Source organism: Rhipicephalus microplus, chromosome 6, assembly GCF_043290135.1.
Source record: "Rhipicephalus microplus isolate Deutch F79 chromosome 6, USDA_Rmic, whole genome shotgun sequence".
In the NCBI taxonomy this organism is placed as follows: domain Eukaryota; kingdom Metazoa; phylum Arthropoda; class Arachnida; order Ixodida; family Ixodidae; genus Rhipicephalus; species Rhipicephalus microplus.
The window spans coordinates 189,351,191-189,375,055 of NC_134705.1; the positions used below are offsets into that span (position 1 = coordinate 189,351,191).

The following is a 23,865-nucleotide window of genomic DNA, read 5'->3' on the forward strand; positions in this document are numbered from 1 at the left end:
GACATTATGCTCGTGCCTCGATGATAATCGCATTTTTGGTTGTTCCTTCGTAAACGGGTGCCACCCACAGCGGAGGATCGGCCACGAAACGGGAGTTGCGTTGTTCGACAAATAAAATTGTTTATCTTCTAAATGTGTTGAGAAATAAGCACTTCCCGAAATAAAAATTTAGAAAATAATAAACCGATATGGGTTGAAAAATTAGCTGAATTTGTGTTCGTTTTGTCTCACGTATATAGGAAGCAGTCTTTTTTTTTATTGGTAAATAGTTTTCATGTTACAAAAAAAAAAATGATGCAGAGATATACACTCATTGCAGCAGGGTCATTCATTCCATCTTCTTCTTTTGAAGAAAGTAGCAGAACATGTAACTGCTATGCGGCAATAATGATGTGCCATTTTCTATGTTCCCAATTCATTCCATCGCAAATGGATAACCATTATGCGTGTTTTCAGTCGCCGCTGATTAACTCCGATCATATAATGTAATAAGATGTAGTAACACGTTACGGGTACAGGGGCCCCTGTCAGGTGTTGCTCGCCTTTAGCTCCTGTACCTTTCTTGAAAAAAGTATACATTATAGATGAAATGAAGGTTCATTCCTTCATTCTTGCTTAGCATTTTTTTTTGTTATTTTAAAGACGAACTCTCGTCGTTCGTCGAGCTCGGAACGAATAAACCCAAATTCTTACGTTCACGGCATCCTCGCGCAGCGAATTTCACCGACCGAACATTGCTATCTGTAATCTACTGCAGGGGGAGCTTAACGAGAGAGTTTTTCGAGGGTGGGGTGCTTCACTTCTATATACTTTATGTATGTCCGTGCGTGCGATTGAATATGTGCGTGTATACACGCAAGCGAAACTGCGATACTTTGGGGAGTAGGGGGGTGGGGGGGGCTCCTTGAGTACGCCACTGATGAACTTGGATGTACCGAAAACCCTGTGCCATATGATATGGGGATGCGCACCTGACATCTTATGCAACCAAGCGAAAATCACAGTTCCCCTACGGCTACCCACAATCGCTGGGAGATTGGCCGAGATTCTGGGAGTTGTTCCTTATTTGTGTTAATGTGTGTGTTTTTTATTTATTCTTTCTTTCCTCCGACCTTGCTTTCTCCATTTCCTCTTCGCAAAAAAGCAGCCAGGCGTTGTGCCCCTCTATGCGGCAGTTGCCAGCCTATTTCTCCCTAATTACTCTGTGTCTTCGGGTATTCTTTGTATCCAAATAAATAAATAAATAAATAAATAAATAAATAAATAAATAAATAAATAAATAAATAAATAAATAAATTGCAGCCCTAACTGGGCGCAGAGTTCTCCGTTTGAGAAGGAAGCAGAGGGGGGATGAAGTCCCGCTGCATGTTACGATAAGTGTGCTGTCCCCCCCCCCCCCACCAGCGCACGTCTACGGTTGCAGTGTTTATTTATCACAAGGTCTTCGACAAATACACCTGTCGTACGAATTGAGGGGGAATTCATACAAAGATGAGCTGATTTTTCCATCCTTTTTTTAAATACCGTTTCGAACAATAAGACGCTTATTTCTACCTCCTCCCATAGCTTTCTTGAACGATTCTTCACAAAACGAGCATGGCTAAGCGGCTGAGCTCCGGCTCTTCTATTACGCATTTATCCAACGCACACCTGTGACCTCACCTTTAGCCTGGGCGTGAAATACCGTAACGAAGCACATGGTTAATTTGCACGGCCGACTGGACAGAAGGGAAAGAAAAAGAAAGAAATAAAATGAAAAAAGAACAAGGGCGAGGTTCAGCGAGCGTGGAACGACCGCGCGTATAGGACTTCCGCCGTACGCAACGACCACAAACAACGACGCTGCGCTGGCTGAATACCGCACACCATGACATCGTGATTCCGCTCTCTCTCTCTCTCTTCATCGCACGCACACACAACCACGGTTCCGCTACAGCGCTGCTAGAGCGGACGCCTTTCAATGAAACGACGGACTGCGGAGCAGGATGGCAGCAAAAAACAGAAATAGCAGTAATAATAAACAGATAAACAGGGCCCGGCGAACGCATCGCCGGGTCCCACATGGTCCATACCACTCCGAAAACCGCTCCAACCAGCAACCAAAAATGGCGAGGGGAAAAGAGAGGAGAGACGACGATCAAGAAAGCTCGTATGCCAGCAGCGCAAAGAGTCGCGCCAAACTTTATTTTGCTCGCCAAGCGCACGAAGTAGAATAAGAACAAAAGATCACGCCAAGATAGCCAGCCAGTAAAAAGAGAGAGAGAGAGGGGGATGCCTCCCGTTTCAAGCAAGGTCGTTTCCAGTCCGGCGGTGGCCATTTTTTTTCGCTCTCACCCACGAAACCGGACAGCGGCGTTATAGCGACGTCGTCGGGTGACGTCTATAGCAGCCCTGGCCGGTCGCTTTGTGGAAGAAGCTCGGCCGAGTTGCGTTTGTTTTCTGCGTTTGTGTTCGCTCTGTACGCAAGAAAAGTTGCGTGTTCGTGTCGCGCGTGGCACGCGGCGAAACGAACCATGCACGTGGAGTTGACAAAGCGCAACTGGTGAGTTTTTTTGTTGTTGTGGATTTCTTCGAGCGGAACGACGCGGACGCTATAGCCGTGCTCAGGAAAGCGGCGCGATCTCGAAACGGCTCATAACATCGCGAAGAAGCGCCAGCGTGCTCCAACACATATCTGCTGCATCTAAGGCTATTTGTGACCCGGTTAGCACCATCTGCTTCAGCTAAGGCTATGACACTATCAGGTACAGCTAAAATTATGTGACAGCTATGGGTCCTTTCCTACTGTAGGTAGAACCATGTAGCAGGAACTGCTAGCAGCGGTTTCTTTTACGTACAGTCCGCTTTAAAAGTTTATATATATAAAAAAAACCTGAATATTTTCCGCTGCCTCTGTGGCCAGCCTCGAGTTTAGATAACCGCGGCCTCTTCTTTCGACCGAATACTCTCGCAAATTGTTGAAAAGTTCGAAGTTGTCGTCAAACCTACAGTGGTCTCTAAACTTCTGACGCCGACTGTACACATATCTACTAAAGTTGCCGCCCGCGATACGAAGTATGCCTGTGTGTTTGTATGCATGGAGATTTTTTTTTTTTCCCTCTACGTCTGTGTGCTGGAAAGTTGTATGTGGTGAGTGAGAGAAAAATAGAGAGTGTCGGGGTGCCCAGAATGTATATTTCGTTTTCGGTTTCAGAACAATGCATGCGCTATCTGTGGCGAAAACATGTTTCGGATGAAACCCAAATTTCTCGACGAACGTACAGAAAAAAAAAACGAGCAGAAAAAGACATGCTTTCTGATGCACTGCGCTCTTTTACACGAAAGCGACAAAATCAAAGTATAACGTACGTCACAACAAATATTACGCCAGTGTTGACAAGCTCATATTGCTACTTTAACTTGTTAGCAAATTGTTGCCGTGCAAGCGGTCATGTATGGTCGATAACTATGCTTCGCATATGCGTACTGAAGTAAGTTGACCTATTCCTACCCTATTTGCGATCAACGTGTCGAGGAATAATTTATTATGACAGGGTGCCAGCTAAAGGTCATTCAGTCGCCCACGCTATGCTACGCTGTATTCACTTTGCTCTGGTATAGCCGCCCACAAATTTCTTTTTCTCTTTCGATTCAGAGCAATATACCGCATTCGATTCGGCTTCAGCCTTTTATAGCGGCTTGTAATCTCGGCTGCTTAGAAGAAGACGAAGCTGCGAGAATTCGGGAGCGTACAACATTTGTAAGGTTATTTTTTCTATTACCTCGATTACTCTACGATTGAGTAAGATTTTACAAGACCGCTTCAATTCTTGGCCAGTCCCCCCCCCAGTGGGTATGAGCCAAAAGAGAAGGAGAAAAAAAAAAAGAAAAACAAGGGAGCGCTGTTCCAGCGAGGCCATTCTGGGTTGCTTCATTTTACGGTACGATTATACGCTGTGCCAATTTTTTTTTTTTTGCGGTATCTAGAACTCGGCCTTATCTGCGCGTGTGATTACAATTAACAGAGCACGACACATATTTACCATGTACGCTATATATCGCCTTTCTGTTATCGCGATACTGAGCAGCGCGCAGGTGTATATATGTTGGGATCGCTAATGGAGTGGCAGTAAGCGTATAGAGGTTATCACCGGTCGCGATATGTGTGCGATATGCCAAAGCCATGCGCAGATTGAGCATTTCCTTCGAATGACGTGTCCTTCCTAAACCGGACAAGCTGCTACAGAGCTCTTATCAGATATGCGCTGCGCCCAGCAGCCTTTGGAAGTTCTTGTCGTTTGCGGTGTAAATAAAATGCATGGATTGCGCTGGCCGACAGGGAAAGTTTAGTGTGTTGCACCGCGTCGTATGCATGCGTCCTACCGGATTTCCTGCCCGCCGACGTTCGTGAGGCTGTTTCTGGTTTCTGAGAGTTTTGTGGCGTTTTACCGCTCGCAGGTGGAGGCGTGAGGCGCACAGCGGCGTCAGGTTGGACCCATGACCGACGAACGTGGTGAATTCGTCGAGTGGCGTTTTTGGCGCTTCCCGCCGCCCAACGCCAGCCACCAGCGTTTCGGCGACGAGATCGAGAAGTTCGCAGCGGCAGCGACCATCATTCCTTCACGTGCTGCTGGAACTACGACCGTCGTCGCTAGAGCAGCCGTCGCCTGCGAAAAGCGAGACCGTGCGGCGCCAAAATGTAGTACGTCGTCGCCGCGGTGTTCGGTCTTCCTCGAGAAGCGACCGGCCGCCGTCACCGTGCACGATGAAAACGGCAACAACCACCGAAATCCAGAACAAAAGGCCGGCATTGCGCCGCCATCAGAGCCCGTCGCAACCTCCCCCGGAGCAGACGACGCCGTCAAAGCAGACGACTCCGCCGTCGTCACAACGGATTCGTTCCAGTCGAAGCGTAGCCACGGTGCGAGCCAACGGGACCCCGCGCCCGTGGTCTCGGTGGCCAGCCATTGGCGGAGGATCGTTAAGCCTGACCGCGTAGGTCGTCTGCTGCGCGTCGCCGCCTCGGCAGCAGGTGATGCGTCGGCCGCCGAAGGCGGCGGCTGCGATCACGATGACGCGCACGCCAGCGTCGCACCGTCAAGCCCTTTGAAAGCGGCAGCTACCGCGCCCAAAGGAGACACCATGGGCAACAAATCGAGCAGCAGCAGTAGCGCCGATAAAAGAGTCAAAGGCTCGAGCGACTGCTTGTCCGAGACGCCCAAAGGTAGTCCCGGGTTGTTTCGGTTGGGCCGCGACGTCGTCAGGGGTAAAGTGCGCAGGACTCCGCAGCCAACGCGAAAGGCGGCGGCTCGGGAACACGACATCGCCGTAGCCTCGGCACAATGTCAGGGCACCGAATCTCACGCGGTTGTTGCGAGTGCAAACGGCACTCCGAAGAAGAGGAGCGAATCGAGCCCGGAGAGCTCGGGATCGTTGTACGTCGACACGGTCTCGCACCTGGCGGAGTCCGAAGACTGCGTGGTTGTCGCCGGCGACGCGTCGACCTCCAGAACGGCGGCATCTCTCGAGGACGTCGAAGCCACGACGCCGACGACTCCGCCGCAGCGGTCTCCGAGCAACGCGAGCGATACGACCGTGTTCGGAGAGGACGTCGCCGGGGACTTCGTGTTTCCGCAACCGCAGACCCCGCCCTCGTCGGCGGCGCCTGTCACCGCGAATGGCGCAGCGACCGCCGGCGGCAGCGGTCTACCGTCGTACAGGACCTCCGGTCTGCGCGTGCGTTCTCACAGTGAAGCCGACTCAACGACGCTGTCGTACACGCGCGCGCCGTCATGCACGAGTCTGGGTCGCGGCGACGCCAACAAGGCGGCCGCCGGCAGCGACGCATCGGCGGGCTACGCCGCGCCCACCTTCACGTTGACGCAGCACCGCAAGGTTGTACTTCCCAAATTCTCGGCGCCGTCGAGCGCACTGTCTTCGGCTGCGGCCGCGGTCAGCGAAGAAAGTGGCGACGCCAAGCCCGGCAGTGCCCCAGTTTCCAGTGCCGCGGGTGGTGGTGGTGGACGTCGTCATTCGGCGTACGATGACGCTCCTCCTCTGGCCGGTAACGTGCTCCGTAAGGTCGCCTCCCTGACGCTGGAGCGAGCCGCCATCGAGGCCAAAGTGAACCGGCCCAAAGTGGTTCCCGAAAAGCTCGACTTCAGCATTTACGAAAAATTCGAAGGTACTTACCCGTGCCTCTTCATTGGGCTTGTTTATCGTGCCTTATGTTTACAGCCTTTTGTGTGTGTCTTTTTTTAGCTAGAATGCATTTGAAGCGTGTGTACTAGTAGTGCTTTGGTTTTGGGCGAGTTGGTCTGACACCTGCAAAGTTAAACAGCACGAACGACGAGGTCGTAAGTCCTGTGTGCCCATGATATCACATCCAAGTCCTTCGTATTGCTGAAAAGAAATCCTGAGTAATCGGAGGTGGGGCTAAGCCCTTCTCTCTTGGCTACGGGCCTGCAAGCAAGGTATAGGGAACATTGTTTCTAGTCTTGTAATGGCATTGTAGTAGCGATAATAATGTGAAGAGGGGTGAAAGACTGCAACCTTCAGGTAGTGTGTCGGATGCTGTACAATTAATCTACAGTGTCCGTCATCATTCTGTCCACTTTATTGGGTATTTTCTGCGCATGTAAACCTGGGAGTGTCGGTCGGTACCACCCGCAGCCATAGATGTCAGACTCTGCCCAGGCGGCGCTGCGAAAAATGCCGCCATCAGCGCCCCCATCGATGCGCCGGCCATAAATGGGTAGTACAAAGTAAGCCGTCCGCAAGCGAACGTGCATAGGCCCTCCTCTTTCGTTCACCTTGAGGCGCGGTTTCCTGAAAATCAAGGACCTGGCAAGGTTCTTATTTCAATTCAACCTCTCTTCAGAAAAGTAAGAAGCTCATCAAAACAAACTGCGGGTACGATGTGAAAGATGTTTCAGTTAATTCGGTGTACTGCAACTGGCACGTACTTTAAGTGCAAGCGAGCATCGCATGACATCGAGTTACAGGCAAGTACTCCGACATTCGTTCTGTAATGCCTAAATGCGTCAAACTTGGGCATACACATGATGCCAAAGTGATGAAGTGTATAGATGAGCAATCTATTTCACGATCAGTGGTACGAAGTTCACTTTATTTGGCACAAATAGCCCTGGCGATTTTCGTCGTTGCAGTTGCATTCTCCTTCGACCTCTCGCTTCCAGTGCGTTGAGCTGTTTCATCACGCATGCTAGAATGTTTTGTTAATGGTTGTCATCCATTTGTATGTACTGCAAACGGGGATGCATGCATGCCCACTTTCTCGGTGTATAACAAAATCTAAAACCGAGGCCTCCGAGATAGCTCTGGCAATCGCGGAGACCAACGGCAAAAAAAAACTACTGTGGTCCCGATCATTTTGCGATTTACCTGTATGACGTGCCTGTTCGCATTTCATAAATGAAGCCGGAACTTAGAGCCTTGAAAGCCCTCAGGTGTATTGCTGTGGGGCTTCAGGTTATCGGCAGTCACGGCATGTGCGATGTTCATAGTCACCTGTCTACTGCTGCACGGTGCACACCACGGTCAGAAGCTCTCTTAAGCTTCATAATCAAAGTTACTACGGTTCCTTTTGATATTAAAGCTACTCAAAACAATAACAGGAGACCTTTGTTATCACACTTTCTCACGCGAATGGCTGTAGACAACGCGAGTGATTCGCTTACCCAACACAATCGCACATGTCCAGTGCTCTCGCCGTTCTGCTTCGCGAAAGCTGTGGAAAACAGTAAAACGAAGTCCTTAACGTCCGTAACAATTCACAACGCAACTGTAGCGTTGGCTGGTGTCTTTTTTTCGTTGAGCGCGGAGCTGTTGCATATGCTTTTGTTTTTGCCTTCGTACTGGGGAGTGAACCAGCAAGCCCTTCACGGCGGTTCGGTGATGCACCAGACTAGCGGAGAAAAACTCGCAGCTCTTTTTCGGAAAGTTCGATGCTAAATACACCTTACAATTAGCTCAATCACTTTTTTTTACGCTGCAGTTGCATCTGGTTGCGCAGCAAACTGTGCTAGATATTCGGGCTTTGCACTACTCAAAACTGCGTCGACAGGTGGGGCTGCCTGTCCGCAAAACTCCAGAGTCTGACGTCTATAGCTAGGAGCGGCACTGACTAACACTCCCAAAATTTAATTTTGATTCTCCTTCTTGCTTTCGAAGATATAGTTTTTTGATGATAATCCTGGAGACTTTAACCTTGTTTATTGCCTGGTTTGTTATTCCATGTGTCAGGGGATAACTATATGATATGCACAATGTCCATACAGTATATACTCATGCACTCGTACACAAAAGAGTAATTCAATGTTTTGTCTGGGTGTGTTGCCCTTGCGAAAACCGGCAGCAGCAACAGGATGGCGCTCCAACATTACTGTGGCTAAAGAATTTAATGTGTAGGCTTGGTGTAGCTGTGGCATCTTATATGTTTGAGAGCAGTAGACGCCATACCATTCTCGCAAACTCGCCTGCAGTGCATGCATATTGATTTTTTGTGTCTCAGCGAAGCCTTGGACAACGTGATAGACTGCATCAATATTCGTTTGCTACAACACGCATGTTCAATGTTGCATGACAGCCCTCCCCCCCCCCCCCCCCCCCTTGTTGGTTGAGTCGAAAGAAAACGGAATTGGCCATTGAAGCAAAAGTAAAATGAAACAAGAACTTACTTAACACAAGTGCCTGCTAATCCAGGGCTGATGAAGGTGGTGACTAAACAGTTCATGGAATGCATCATCAGGGGTCCACGGTTATGATTATCATGCATAGTCACGACCGTGCTCTATAGACAATGCCAGGAGAGTCCTGACCAAGTAAATGTACAGGGTCAACAGGGGTTTGTACTTACGGGGCGAGACGGCTGCTACCTCGGAAGATTTGCTAGAGTGGGGTGGAGGGGGGGAGAGAGGAGGAGGACAAAGGGTGTCTCTGAAGGTATTAGCTTTTAGTACTGCCCCTCCAGAGCTTCTTTAAGAGGGGGCTGGTCAAATTTTAGACGGGCAGGTGTCTCGTGCATCACGTCCATACTGCCGATTGACAATTGGACAAATGTGCAGTGCAGATGAGTGCACTAGTAAATTACGAGAAGTGTCTATTGTCTTAGACTGTAGAAATTGTCGTGCTTTCATTTATTTCTGTGTTAATCGTATTGCAGCACGTACATTTTCGGCCTTACTGGTTCGCATGCTTGGGGGTATTCTTGTAAGAAGGAGGAGAGTGGTAGCTCCATCAAAATATTTGTTGGAACTTAAAATCAGGAGTGTACGAATATTTGAAATTTTGAATTTCTTGCAAATAGTGTTTGTTATTCAATTTGTACTATTCAAACTTCCCAAAGACAAGTACTTTCCGAAGTCAACGTATAATTAGCGGCCCCTTCAGAGCTTTAATGTGCTTCACCTCATTTTATTGATGTACTGCGGCGAAGCTACCTTTCAGGCTCTGTGTGGACACGAATGATTTGATCTATATAAGAAAAAAAAACTCTGGTTCCAATATGCAGATAGTAGGTGTGGCAGAAGTAGAGGCTCAAATAATGCTTTTTTTTTTGTACCTAAAATTTGGTCTGGAATTTTGAAAAGTTGGACGCTAATAATTTGTAGCATCCCCGAATTTCAGACGTTCTTATATTTTGACATCTACAAGGAAGTTTTGGAGCTCCAGACTCGAAGGGAGCACACCCTTTTTCGCCACATCAATTTGACTTTTACAGTATTGGAGAGAGGAGGAGAGGCTGAAGAAATAGCATTTTTGCCTTTCACATCTAAAATGTTGGTGACAACACTTTGGTGGGGCCAAGTCATGTAAATAAATGCGATTCAGCCTGTGCGTTGCCATAGTGATACAACTACTATGAACTACCACCCCGCCAGTGTTTTATCAACCTTGGGCTTTGCTGTAGCCATATTTTTTGGTAACGAACAAATTAACCAGGCCGTGTGTTTGGATGAGAAGCTAAGCTGGCCAACAAATGAGTGATTATGCAGGGAGGGGCGTAAGCATGGAATATTGTCATGTGGCCAGGGTGATGTAGTGGGTGGGTGAACTTGCGCCCACAAAGTCTAGTGATACTCTATGTAGAAGCGAGCAGTAATCGGAAGTCTGTTTCCTACACATAGCAGTGTGGCATGTGCCGAGCCATTGTGACGATTCATGTAGTTGAAACCCAATCACATTAATAGTAATAAAGAAATGTAAGTAGCTTTATTATTTTGAAATAAATACGCCTTCTTAGTGCGCAGGAAAGTTTTAAAAGGAAGTCTGATAGGACAAAGCACATTAGTTTGCGTACGACCACTATGCACTCTGTCCAATCTGACGTCCTTTTGAAATGTTCTGCCCACTAAGAAAGTATATTTCTTTTCAAATGCAATACAAACCAGCCCAAGTAGCCACTCAGCCCAAGTAGCCACTCTTTCGTAGCAATACTACTTGGGCCGTAGTGCAGGCTGTAAGTGAACTCAACTGGTGGGAGTTTCGGCACATCGACTGACAGCGTTGCACCGTTGTTGCAGGCCAGATGCTGCTCAACTGGTTCTGCACCACGTTCCCGGAGGACCACTACCTCCGGTTCCTGCTGACCAAGCAGGACCTGAAGCTGCTGGCAGCTCAGTTCTGCACCCACCTCCTAGCCGTGGGGGTGCTGCGCCAAATTGAGGACGACAACGCCCCGCTCGAGTCTCTCTTTCGGGTGAGTCGTGTTGCCGAAGTGGCGTCCTTGGCGCTCCAACGTTTGGTTCATCCATGTGCCTAATAAGTGAAGGGGGGACAGCCACCGGGGTAGCTCAGTTGGTAGAGCATTCAAAGGTCGCAGAATTATTCAAAGGTCGCAGGTTCGGTCCCTGCCCACAGCAGGTTGCCCTTTCATCCACTTTTCTTTCCCAATGCTTTCCTTGGCATGGATGTTCGTTAGATCTCATTAGTATTGTGTCCAACTAATAAAAACTAGCCCTTGAGTATACACTTTTCTCCTTTATTAAAAACGTGTCTGACACACATTTTACATATTTTTATTAAAAAAATTGGCATAGAAAGTAACTTGCACATAAGGGTTCGTTAGCCACATTTTAATACTGTACCTACCTAATTAAAATGCAACCACAATTGTAACGACTTTTCATTGGGTCTAGGATGGAAAAAAAAATTGTCATTTCTGTATTCAATTCCTATGCGAGGCTCGACTTTATGTAGCAAAAATCTGCAAAGAAAGCTTGCGTTACATTTGAGCATGTGTGGTAGTAATAGTGCCGGTAAGACTGTACTGTTTACACTATGGTGTAGTTGTTCCATGTTGGTGTACCACAATCTCAAAGCATTGCATGCTGATAGGATGAGGGACTAATGCACGTCTTGCATGCTAAACTAGCCACATGCCGACTATGGCAGTACAATATTTCCACAAATACTCTATCGCTTTTCCACATGGCATCCTCATTAGGAGGCGCGTCTTACTTTTTGCGATTCTGTGCGCCATTGGCAGGGAAGAGATCTCAAGCGCTGAGCTGATGATAAATTAAGCATTCTTGTTGCCGAAAGTTTCTATGTATCACTTCAAGGGCTCTGGAACCGGGGGGGGGGGGGGGGGGCAGAGGGGGCCGTTGCCCCCACAAATTAAAAACCAGGGGGGCATGCCCCCCCCCCCCCACTATCAGCTGTTCAATTCCCTCCTTTTTTCGCCTTAGCAAAAACAGATACGTATTAACGCCCCTACAAGTTCACTTATATATATATATATGTATATATATATGTATATATATATATATTCATGCCCACAAGTTTCGCCCCCACACTTCCAATATACTTCGAGAGCCCCTGTATCACTTGATTTGCTTCTGGCTGAAATATTTTGCTACACACAATTACTTTGGTGAGAAGGTGCCGTGTTGAATGAGACCTTGTATGGGAGGCGTTTCGGGCTGGAGTTTTAAATTTTTATACCTTTTTAAGAGTACTCGCTGTCACCAGACAACAATTGCATTCAACTTGAGTGGGTTGTTCAATTCGGTTTAAAAAATATTGCAGCATGACTGAGTGTACAATATTTATATAATTATTTATGTTGCATTAACAGTTGCTGCAAAGTACGGTACAAATTAATTTAACACTTACACTGGCTTTAAATTCGGTCTCCGGAACCGTTCTCTCATTCATTGTAAGTTGATCATAATGCTTGTCGCAATAGGCAATGGTACCGTTGTGTCTTTGCGACATCCTAATACGAAACTTCAGGATTGTTTGTAAACTGGCGAGTCCGCAACTGCTTTCTTTGCAGCCTGACCTGATGTACTACTGGACGCACTCTGAAGTTCCGGCATGCCCAGCCAGCAATGTCGTGCCCGGCAAGCTGACCACGGACTATTGGCCGCCACCGGACTCGGAAGGTGATGCCAGGCCCGGACTTCGGTACACGGAAGCAGGTGGGGTCATGACAGTCTTAACATTGTTGTATATGCTCTTCATATTGTATGCATGTGCAAACGTGATTTCACTTTACTTTAGTGTAATATATTTCAGTTTAAAGGGACTCTGTAGTGGAATATTGAATCGGAGCAGACAAATAAATTATTCTTTCAGAACTTGGTTGTCGTACATTTCCTCTTCATAAGAGAATAATTGGAAGAGAAAATGGAGGTTGAAGTTTATAATTTTTGAATTTTCGGGCTGGAACTTGCAGCAACTTGGACGTTAATGTGGTGTCGCGAATTTTGAAGTTTTTTAGGGTATGGCCATATTGATTTAATTAGGTTTTCCAAAACTTGTTTTGTTAAAACTCGGGCGGGGGGTGGGTACCTCAGAACACAATGTAAACACTTTTTACAAATAAACGATTACGCAGGCCCTAGCAGGCACCGTCAAAATGACGGTGCTACTTTCGATTTTGTAGCATTATAATTCACTAATAACATCAAGTTCGAGTAGAAGAGACAACTGTGAATTCGAACTGGGTGAACATGTTGCCGGAAGCATTTTACGAATAAGTAGTGTGATAAAGAAATTAAAGGGAACAAAACAATAGTTTCTGCTGGTTTCGGTTGCTCGCTTGGCTTGCCCACCCTTCTTGACCATGCAGAGCGGTAGGCGTAGCTCGTTGTCATCACTATGCCCCTATGGGCAACGTAACAAGGTGCCTATGATTATGGCATATGGGCACAGCTAACGATTGAGCAAAGCTCGCTCTTCATTTTGCTCGTGTCAGCTAAGCTTCAATCATTGGGCAGGCGAGATTCATCATAGCGCAAAGTTTCATTGTTGCAAAAAGTAATCCTCCCTGAACAGGCCTCCTGAACCCCTTCGATATCAACGAGGTTCCTTCTAGCAAAGTTTGAGGAGCACGTTGTTGTGAGTTTAAGCTCATCGAAAATCCCTTGAAACTGAACAGCCCTTTGTTAAACTGTCATTTCAGTGGGTTACACGCCTTATGCTATCATTGCTTGTATGATGTGAGAATGTTAAAGAGGTACTGACACCTTTTTTTCAAAAGCGGAGTCTACTTTGCCATACGATTCTCTGCAATACTCTTCAATACTAATCCTGGTGACTTCACGCAGCAGTCTGGTTAGATGCGATAAGGTCAAGCACCAAAACACAGAAAAATGGCAGCTTGCGCCTCCTCGATCGTCATTGTCATCCAGCGTATTTGGGAAGTGAGCGAGCGGAGTCTGGAATAGTGTACGTGCACGTGAATACAAGATATAAGCTTATCAGAGGGCAAAGAAATCATTTGAAGAAGTGACATGCGGGTTTGGATACGTCACGAAAGCTTGCGTGTACGTGTACTGTCACCTGGTGGCACTGCTAATACCACGTCAAGACGTCAGGGTACAATAGGAACCGAAAGTAGCTTTTAAAAGCATGCTGTAAATAATTTTTCAGGGCGCACTCGCGTTTATCGGTACGTTTCCTACGCTCTCAGGGGCTTGGCCTATCATTTGACGCAAAAAGCACGATAAGTAAAAAATTTCGTGTCAGCACCTCTTTAATGCCAAATCACAATGCGCTTATCGACACTTGATTTGCAGAGGCACAGCAGATGATCATGGGATTGAAGAAGTCTCATCGGAACGAACTGGAGAAGCTTCAGGTTCGTTCTGTTGACTTGTCTAAGCTCAAAGCGTACTTCGTGGAAATTCATCAGAGCAGCCATGAAGTTTGTGCTCTGGTTGGCTCATAAATACACGACAGGGGCAGACAAGCTCGGCTATTTTAACTAATGTTTAATACACAATAGACCGAGCGTTAGGTTACATAATAAAGAGTGGACAGGAGAGGCCACCTTATGAAGATATGCATTTTTGCCACATAGAATCAGGTTGAGCTATCTGTATCCCCGTTTTCTAACGGGGATAGAGATAGAGACTGAGGAATTCCCTGTGGCACTTTGAATCGAGCCCATCCTCATCGGAGGCTCACTACTAATCCACTCACCGCTGTAAGGTGAAGTTTCCAACCGAGGAGGGAGCTTGTGAATTCGAAAGTTTACTTTCACAAAAGTTTATCCTTGGTGTTTTATTGCTGCACTGTGTGGCAAAATCCTGTCAAAGAACTGCACAAGGGCGATGATGACATTGTCGTACGAGCTGTGCCTGCACAGAGCTCGGCCGCAGTAGCGGTTTCTCAGAAGTTGGAGGTCACGCTAGATGATGTCGATGTGGCAAGCGGTGGTTTTATAGCACTGGTCTGTGCACACCAACTTCGTAATTAATATACGTTACTTACGAGGCTATATTCACATTTGAGATTTGGTAGATGTATGCATGCTCACTGGATTGATCCCAAAGGCTGTCTTGGCCATGTGACTTTGTGTCCGTACACCTTTGAAATATTGTACTTCGTAGATATAACTTGAGGCTTTTGACGTTACACGAAGGGTGTATGGGGGGACAGCAATGAAAAATGGAAAAACGCTGAAATTCTTGCCTTCCTCTTCGCAATGTTGCGAAGCAGTGACGGTGTTAAGAGTGACTGTGCACTACAGCAAATTTGCCCTGTTCTTTACACCATATCATGTAACTTGGTTATCTCATTTTCGTTTTTACGCGTGACAGAAAGAGCACGAGTTGGCCCTCTTTTCTCTGCGAGGGGAGCAGGCTGCCAGGCTGACCGACTACGAGGGCCAAGTTGTTCGCCTGGAGCAAGAGGTGCGTTCAGTGTTCCCACACGTACAGTACTCGCGGATTGAAAAATAAAAAAATTATAGCCGAGTAATGCATACACACATAAACTTTTGTATAACGAACCTGGCTATAAGGAATTATCGATTATGGTTAAGTAAGTGAAGAATGGTTCTGTCATAAGTATGGGGCTACGAATATATTCTTATAACAAATTTTCGGGTATTACAAAGTATTTTCGTGGAAGGTGTGATTTTGTTATAGTGAGGTTTGAGTACCTTTGTTTTTAGCGTTTGAAGTTTCAGTCATATCGGTGTAATTTAGACTCGTACGTTTACAGCAGAGCCATCATTACTTTAAGCGGCAACATTTGCAGTTACATGATGTACTTATCATGATCAATTGCTCGTAGTAGGTGTTATACTAGCTAAAAAATGTCACGTTTCAATCCATGAGTACTGTAGTGTCTTGATTTTGATCGAAATTACCTGGTCCTTATGCTGGTAATGTAGTAGATGAGCCTTGTCTTGACAGTACTGCACGTTCCATCTCTTCATTACATTAAAACAACAAATCGCAGATTTTTTATGGAATTGGGCAGCAGAGCTATATAAATGCTTGTTTTTTCGCGGCAGTGGCAGCAGTGAGCTATGTTGTGGTCAGTATTACTAAGAAGTCACGGTACTCTCAAAACGAAATGTCGACCTAGGGCAAGTAATGCGCACACTTCGATTTTATCTTCAGTTCATGTTACATTGGCTTTATTAGCCTGCACATTCGCATCGGAGCCTTTAGTGGCCAGATTCGAAGTGACATTGCATGGTTACCTCTAGCAATTGTACGTGCCGTTAGTTTACTAAAAACATTGATGTTGCATTTCAATCCACGGGAACTTCACAGGCGTGTGTTCTGGCGTGCTCTATTCATTCTTTTGAGCAAAGTTGAGTGTCGCTACCTATGTCCTTTTTTTTTATTATAAGACGCCCAGATTATACGACGATTTAGCACAGTCTCATCAAAGTTGCATAATCAAGGTTCTACTGCAATTGCAAACTCTACGTCCCCTGCTGTGATATGTGCGGCACACATCTTCTTGAAACACCCGATTACTGATCGGCAACATTTTTAGATCCTGCTCGAAAAGTGTTGCAGGATCCCTTCGAGACTTGCTTAGCTTTGATATATATTTGCTGTGATAAATTGTACACGTTACATCTTTTAATTTCTTTTTGCCATGAGGGCTGCTGCTTACTGCCTCATGTTGACGAGTGCTGACAAGTCGATTTTTCTTTAGCGCACCCAGTCGTTCATTCTCTAGGAGAAATATAATTCTTGTCTTCTTTCTTCGTTTATTGCTGCAGATTGACAAATACCAAACTCTGGCCGGCATAGAAGAACTGACCAGGAAAGCACGAGACATAGATGCGCCCCAGGCTGCTGCACCCGCCCGCTCCACAGCAGCGCCGCCGGTGTCTCAACGGTCCTGCGAGGTTCAGACCCTCTCGGTCGTGCTGCGGTCTTGCGAGGCACAGACTGTCGCGCCGGCCACCTGTGATAATTGGGTCCAGGCGCAGTGGAGGTTCGCAGTAGGCATTGTTCAGACGGATGAAGCAGAATACGAAACTCGGGAATCTCAGACTCATGTCGACTTGCGTCACCAGGAATGCCAGACGGACGAGCAGGCTGTGAGTTTCTGCGCAATGGTTAAAGCGGCCATTCTTTTGAACCATACAGTTTTCGCTACACTCAGTTGCAACTTGAGAAAAAATGTCAGCTCTGCACAAAAAGTTATGGAGTGCCTGTCCCTCACTTGTTGAAGGCAGCCATTCTAGATGGTTGCCTCTCGGACCGCAACTACGTTTTTTTGGGTAATGTAAGCACAATGCATGTTAACCCTTTGCAGTATCAAACCATCTTTTGTACCTTCCGTTCGTTCTGGTCTGAAAGTAAGACTCAAAGTTCAAGTTAAAACAGATTTCGCATAATTTAGTCGGAAAATGCGTGCGTGAATTGGTAAGTTCCCTGGAAATCCCGCATTATGGTGTAAAGGTTATGAAAGAGATGATTGACAATCGCCTGTTTGTAGCACGAAGCCACAAGAAATAAATATATGTGGGTTTCACAGGTTACCTATGGAGCAGAAACCTGGAGGCTTACAAAGAGGGTTTAGCTTAAATTGAGGACAAAGCAGCAACAATGGAAAGGAAAATGATAGGTGTAACCTTAAGAGACAAGAAGAGAGCAGAGTGGGTCAGAAATCAAACCGGAGTTAAAGATATAATAGTTCAAATCAAGAAGAAAAAAATGGACATGTGCCGGGCACTGCGCAAGAAGGCAGGATAATTACTGGACATTAAGGGTAACTGACTGGATTCCCAGAGAATGCAAACGCACGAAGGGGAGGCAGAAAGTTAGGCGGGCCAATGAGACTAAAGAGTTCGCAGGTATAACGTGGCCGCAGAAAGCACAAGGCCGGGTTGACCAGCGGGTCATGAGAGAGGCCTTTGCCCTGCAGCGGGCGTAGTCAGGCTGATGATAATCAGGATGATGGATTTCACAAAATGGGGGAACTGATTAGCTGTAGAAAATTTGGCCTGGTTAGGGGATCAACCTCAGACCAGCAATGTCTTTCTGGGGCAGTCGCTGCATCGTTCGAGCTAATAAAGATGCTAGCTGTTCACTGCATCGGGGCAAAGTACAGTAGACTCTCAGTAAACGGAAGTCTGTTAAAGGGAACTACTGCTTAAACGGAACTATTGCCTCTGCAATAATTGGTTTTGGGCTTGTATTCTGCATTCATGTTCACCTCTTGGTAAACAAAACTCCTGTTAAATGGAACATATTTTCCCGGTTCCTTCAGGCTCAGATTACTGAGAGTCTACTGTAGTTAATGTTAAGGAGATGGACACAGAATCCTGTGTACAGGTACCCGAAGTTTTGCACAGGTATCACCACACAGGTATCACCACACGGGTACCACATGCCAGCGTCTTGCTTATGCACATTATATGTTGAATTTAGCATACGTACCAAAACAACACGAACAGCATGAACTGAGCTCTAAAACAGCCTATTCGCATTCGATAGCCAATCAGTCATAGGTGTCAAAGCACTTGCCATTTGAAAACTATGTTGAACGAGGTAGCTGTAGGCCACAGGGACATTCTCGGAACCTTTTATTAGCATTTTAGGGACAACTAGAGGGTATATTCACAGTGGTGATCTGTCGTGCTAAGTAGAGCGTGCTGGTGATCATGAAAGAAAGTGTGGTGTTGACAGAGTGCTCGGAGAGACTAGGGCAGCTCACTAGATGATAGTTGGGCAAAAGGTTGAGACTGAACTTGAATGCTTTCTTGTCAACACTGTGGTGACTAAGTTTTCATTAGTGTTTTCAAATGAGACTGGAATTCGGTGGTTCATGAAGAGTTGGAGTAGAAGTTTTCTTCGTGTCATTTAGTGCAGAATTTGTGAAAGTTTTGTTTTCTTGTCTTTCTATAAAAGTTTCAGCTTTCTGTACTTCGGTGGACTAAGTGTAAAGAGCTTGTGTGATCAAAGATTTCTGGCCAAACCAACCTTAGTTTCTTCGTTCTTAACACGGATTTTGAGGTTTCAAAGAGAGCTTTAAAAAAAACTTTCAGTCAGTTCCATGCGATAAAAACAATCGGACAGTAAAGCAGTAAAGCTTTAGGTGTGCGAATATATGTAAGGGAAGGGCTTGAGCAGCTCGGTGCCATTTAGGTCATCGCCATCATTTAGCATCTCCATCATCGTTTCATTGTATTCATTTTGTTATTCACTCCATCCTCTGGTCAGGTGACCTGTGCGACGCTTTCTACGTTACTGCTGTGCTAACACTGTGATGATAGCACAGGGTAGAGAGGTTGGTTATTAAATAAAAAGCTATGTTTACAATTGCGGACACAGTTCAGCAGGTTTGCAATTGAGGACAATTTACCAGGCTCTATGACACACCTTGTGCCTCTTCGCAGGGCCCAACCTCCGTCATAATGACGAGCGCTGACCGCTCGTCCACGGCAACTACTGTCTCCCAGGTGGCGCCACCGCCTCCTCCGCCCCCTCCTCCACCACCACCGCCTCCTCCGCCGCCAGGTTGCTGCACCCTGCCTCCTCCTCCTCCGCCTCCCCCGCCCCCATTCCCGGGCATGGCTATGCCCCCTCCTCCGCCGCCGCCTCCACCTCCATTCCCTGGCATGGCCATGCCGCCGCCCCCTCCCCCATTGCCCGGAATGATGGGCATGCCTCCTCCGCCACCCCCACCCCTGTCGTTCATGGCCCCGGTGCACGGCTCCTCAGTGCCACCGCCTCCGCCCCCGCCGGGACCTGGAGGGCCGGTGCCGATGCCAGCGCCACCTGTAGGTGGCTGGCACACTGCCTACGCTGCAGGTGAGCTCAGCATGATGTACAATAATTATAGCTGAGAAGCGGGCTTGTTGGTATGACACTTTTATTAATATGGTAGCGTAAAAAACGGGACTCTAGAAAGACAGTGAAGACAGTGCTCTGTGCGTGTCTTTGGTGCTTTTCTTCTGCAGTGTCTGCCCGCCGCGATGTTCAAGTTGTTGTGGCACTCTACTGCTGACTCGAAGTTCGCGGGATTGAATCTCGGCCGCATTCAATACTGTTTAACCTCTTTGAAAAAAACATGCACTGGGAAGCAATTCTTGTCTGTTTTATGACGTGTCTCTTATCAGCAGGGTACCTAGTATGCATTTTCTCATCAACCCCTATTTCTCTGTAGGTACACTGGTATCTCTTATACTCATTTGTCTCATACATATTGTCTTTAATAATGGCGTTTGACTGTATATGGGGTGAATGAATTGTACAGACCCATGTACTTAGATACAAGTTCACATTATAGAACACCAGATTGTCGAAAATTCTGGAGCCCTGCACTATGACGTTCCTTATAATCATATCATAGTTTTCGAACGTGGAACCCGAACAGCGATTATTCTCATTGTTGTGCCCTCTTTCCTTGAGCTTCTATTGCAACAAAAATTATGCCAGCATTCTGTCTTCTGTTGGCATGCACTTCTGTTTGTTCAGCAACTGTCGCAGGCTATTTGCAGCTGTTGTCCTTTCTCTATATACTGTCACGCCGCAAGAGGACTGAAAGTGCTCTAGAAGATGGGCTTTTCTTTTCTTCCACATTCGTTGCTGCGCGTGACACTGTGGTGATTTGTTCGGAGATTTGGTTTTCAGGACCAGCGTTGTCTCATCGCCGGCGCATATGAAGAACGTATGTCCAACTTTCAAGCAGTTGGGCTGAACTGACCTCGCTTATGTGTTAGTTCTTTTACTGCAGGTTTTTCATTGGGTTGGATTGTACTGCACTCGCTGATTGAATTGAGACTTTTTTTTCCTTTAGTGTGACGAATGTCATGAGCAAATGATTGATTGCATCACGTCGTTGCAAGTGTGGCCACTGTAGGAAATTTCGGCCCCGATGTGTTTACCCGCCACGTTGGTCTATTGGCTATGGCACTCTACTGCTGAAACGAAGTTCACAGGATCGAATCTCGGCCATGGTGGCGAAGATTCGATCCTGTGAACTTCGAACGACATTCTACGCTTGGCAGACTGTTGTTCCAGTCACAATAATGCCAATACCACACGAACTGTAGAGGCTAAAAACAAATGTACATGCATTTACAAAGCCCTACAATTTCACGCTTCAATCTGAGTATTGTATGTGTCTAACAAAATGTACCATGCCTTAGGTGAAATGAAGTCCTTCATCAGGGAGGGCATCGTGATTTGTCATAAATAAAACTTCAGCACTACTAGTTAAAACATAGAAAAGCTGCTGGCTAACTTGTACAACGTTTGGGGTGCTGTGCCCATTTTGTTTAGCCTGAACAGAGAACTCTGAGGCAAATGCGTTGATTTCGGGAAGTGCCACTTGATGCACGAAATCTTGTGTAAGCAATTGCATCCCCGAAAGCAATCACTTGAAAAAATAACATCGCCAGGTAAACATTAAAATATTGGTTTCAATATTAACCTGGTTACTTTTTCTGTTTATAATGCTGCTGCAGTCATTACAGGGCATTGTGGCATACTGGCTTTCACTATTGGCAGAGTGAATGATTAAGAGTTTTGGTAATCCACAGGGACATTTAAAAACTGAAAGAGACAAAAATTGTCATAACACAAGTGCGTGTGTCACATACCATTTTGTTTGTGGTTTATGTTTCAAACATACTACATTATAGTTTTACACGACATAAGCAAATGACGTACAATTTGTCTCATCACAAAAATTTTCTCTTCATTCTCCGTGCAGAGTTTCGTTGACCCTTTCACTGCAGGTAGCACGTGTTCAAAAAAGTTATTAGGACATTTCATGCCATTGAAAGTTGATGTAGTGTTTTGCTCACCGCAGACTTCTTGTTTCTCCTTTTCTTCAATCTGCTGGACCTTGTAACTATCCTCTTCGGTAGCTGGCACTTTAGCGTGTGAGTTGTGAAGTAATGGCTGCTAGCCAGCAGTACCTTTTGTTTTTTTTTTGCATTGCTTCACACTTCGAAAATATGTGGGCTTGCTGCTGCAGTTTGCATCTTGTAATGCTCTATCGTTCTAAAAGCAAATGAAGCGATAGCCTTGTAGCATTGCCGAGTGTGAGGTGACTGGTTTGATTACCGAACTACGGCAGTCGCGTTTTGATGCGAGTTAACGTACCTAAGTCATCTGCCTTTGCATAAATGCAAGACAATCCTTGTAGGGGTGTACACTCTATAAAGAGTATGCGTCACTACACTTTTGAGCTCCTCTCTACCGTAATAAGAATTATCATTTGACTTATCGGCATTTCCTTAAGGGCCCACTGTACCTGCAGATTGTTAATTCTACGCATGTCGTTGGCTTGGCATAGCAGTCATGGCAGGAAAGTAGTGGATGTTCAGGTGGCATGCGACAGATAACAAATCACACACGATTTAAGGATAAAATGCACCATAAATAGTGCATGTTACGATAAGAATCCCCTTCGTAGTGTGTTCTGGATAAACTACATTCTAAAAGGGATATTTTACAAATGCACCTCATATGGTGCACTTCACATCAATAGTCTTTGGATGCCAAAATTCCCCTTCAAAGGGGCTTGTCTCCATCTTGAAGCATGTAAACCACACGGGCTACCGAAACGAAATGTATACCACTTTTAGCTCACTTGCATTGCAACTACACGCCTGTGGCATGAGCAGTTGCGAACTACCTCCCTTCTTCGCGTTGCGCATGTATTGGCTGTGGCCGGCAGTGCTGTGTGCATGCCCTTGCTTCGTGCTACGTTCTCGCTGCTTTCCTCATTCTGATTGTTCAAATGCCTAAACATCGTTGAGACGCTTGTGACTCGATGTGCTCGGATCTGTTCAGCCCGCAAGCAGCCCGTGAACCCGAAGGCACTGATGAAGCCGCTGTACTGGACGAGAATACAGGTGCCCACAACGAAGCCACCACAACCTGCTTCGCCGGCGAGTCCAGAGAAGACGACAGAGTATGTATCTCAACGCGCGTAGAATTGTTTTGCACGTGCCCTTCTCTCAGTACGTTCAGGCTGAGAATACGTCTGAAGGACGGCTTGCACAAGCAGTGCTTTAGCATTGGGTCTCTACAGGTGCCGAAACCTAAGAGATCAGTTTTCTCGCAGGACTCGGTATGGTAGCTATCCTGGTGGACTGTTGAGGTAGACAGCACGTATAGTAGACAACTTGCACGAGCTCATCTGTAGCCTTGGGCTTTTACAAGCACGTGAGAACGATAAAATCAGTAGAGTGCCATGTTTCAGATCTTTGCAATATGGCTCCTGTGCTGCACTACTTGGCTGTCATCTGGATGGGGGTTAATTGTAAAAATTCCCGTGCACAATGAAAAAATCTGGGTGGTTAAAAATAATGAAGTCCTCCACTACAGTGTATCACAATTGTGTCCTGGCTTTGGTATGCAAAACCATGAAATTTAAGTTCTTTTAATATAATGAGTGTGCCTCTACGCCAAATACTTTCCACTTTAGCTAGACTCTACTACTTTGCAGTAATGATTTAACCTTACGAGATCAAATGCTTGTTAATTTCACAGGTGCTCTGTGTTTCTGTCATTGTTGAGATGGGCAGCCGTCTGTTGCTTGAGAGCGACTCTCTCATAGAAGAGTGGGTGTGCAAACATGCACACAAGATAGAAGACAACACAAGCATTTAGTAGGTGTTGAATAACAACTTAGAGCGCCAACTTTCAACCAACTTTATATCGCAGAGTGGCAAAATACATGCGTCAAAAAAGGATGATAAAAGTCTGGAAGATAAAAGACAAGCCTAATCAACGTGTCGGTATCAAAACTCGTGGGGCCCATCGATCGCCCTAAGGCCCAGCCAGGTAATCTTATGTGTAGGTGGCTGGCACACTGCCTACCCTGCAGGTGAGCTCAGCATGACGTACAATAACTATGGCTGAGAAGCGGGCTTTTTGGTATGACATATTTATTAATATGGTAGCGCAAAAAAATGGGACTCGAGAAAGACAGTGAAGACAGTGCTCTGCGCGTGTCTTTGATGCTTTTCTTCTGTAGTGTCTGCCCGCCGCAGTAATCTTGTTCTGTGATCAAGCAACTGATAAGGAGCTTGCACAGTTTTCACCCAGTATGTGAATTTATTTCCGCTATCCCAAGCTTCCACTTGTGTGGATTGTTACTTGGCATTTGTGTTATCTCGACTTGACTCTTATCCCT

General features: G+C 46.3%; 1 protein-coding gene across 4 annotated transcripts in view; it reads left to right on the top strand.

The window, feature by feature from the left end:
- Nucleotides 1-2,419: 2,419 nt before the first annotated feature.
- Nucleotides 2,420-23,865, top strand: part of capu (formin protein cappuccino) — a 39,139-nt gene continuing 17,693 nt past the window's right edge. For 2 of the 4 annotated variants that reach the window (XM_075867292.1, XM_075867295.1), the window contains exons 1-9: nucleotides 2,420-2,542; nucleotides 4,438-6,163; nucleotides 10,524-10,699; nucleotides 12,281-12,425; nucleotides 14,028-14,089; nucleotides 15,054-15,146; nucleotides 16,481-16,804; nucleotides 19,109-19,523; nucleotides 22,518-22,638. In XM_075867292.1, coding sequence (XP_075723407.1) covers nucleotides 4,477-6,163; nucleotides 10,524-10,699; nucleotides 12,281-12,425; nucleotides 14,028-14,089; nucleotides 15,054-15,146; nucleotides 16,481-16,804; nucleotides 19,109-19,523; nucleotides 22,518-22,638 — 3,023 coding nt within the window. In that variant the 5' untranslated portion in view covers nucleotides 2,420-2,542; nucleotides 4,438-4,476. Of the gene's footprint in view, nucleotides 2,543-3,866; nucleotides 3,921-4,345; nucleotides 6,164-10,523; nucleotides 10,700-12,280; nucleotides 12,426-14,027; nucleotides 14,090-15,053; nucleotides 15,147-16,480; nucleotides 16,805-19,108; nucleotides 19,524-22,517; nucleotides 22,639-23,865 lie in introns of those variants that run through there. The other 2 variants (XM_075867294.1, XM_075867293.1) reach the window with 2 other exon arrangements.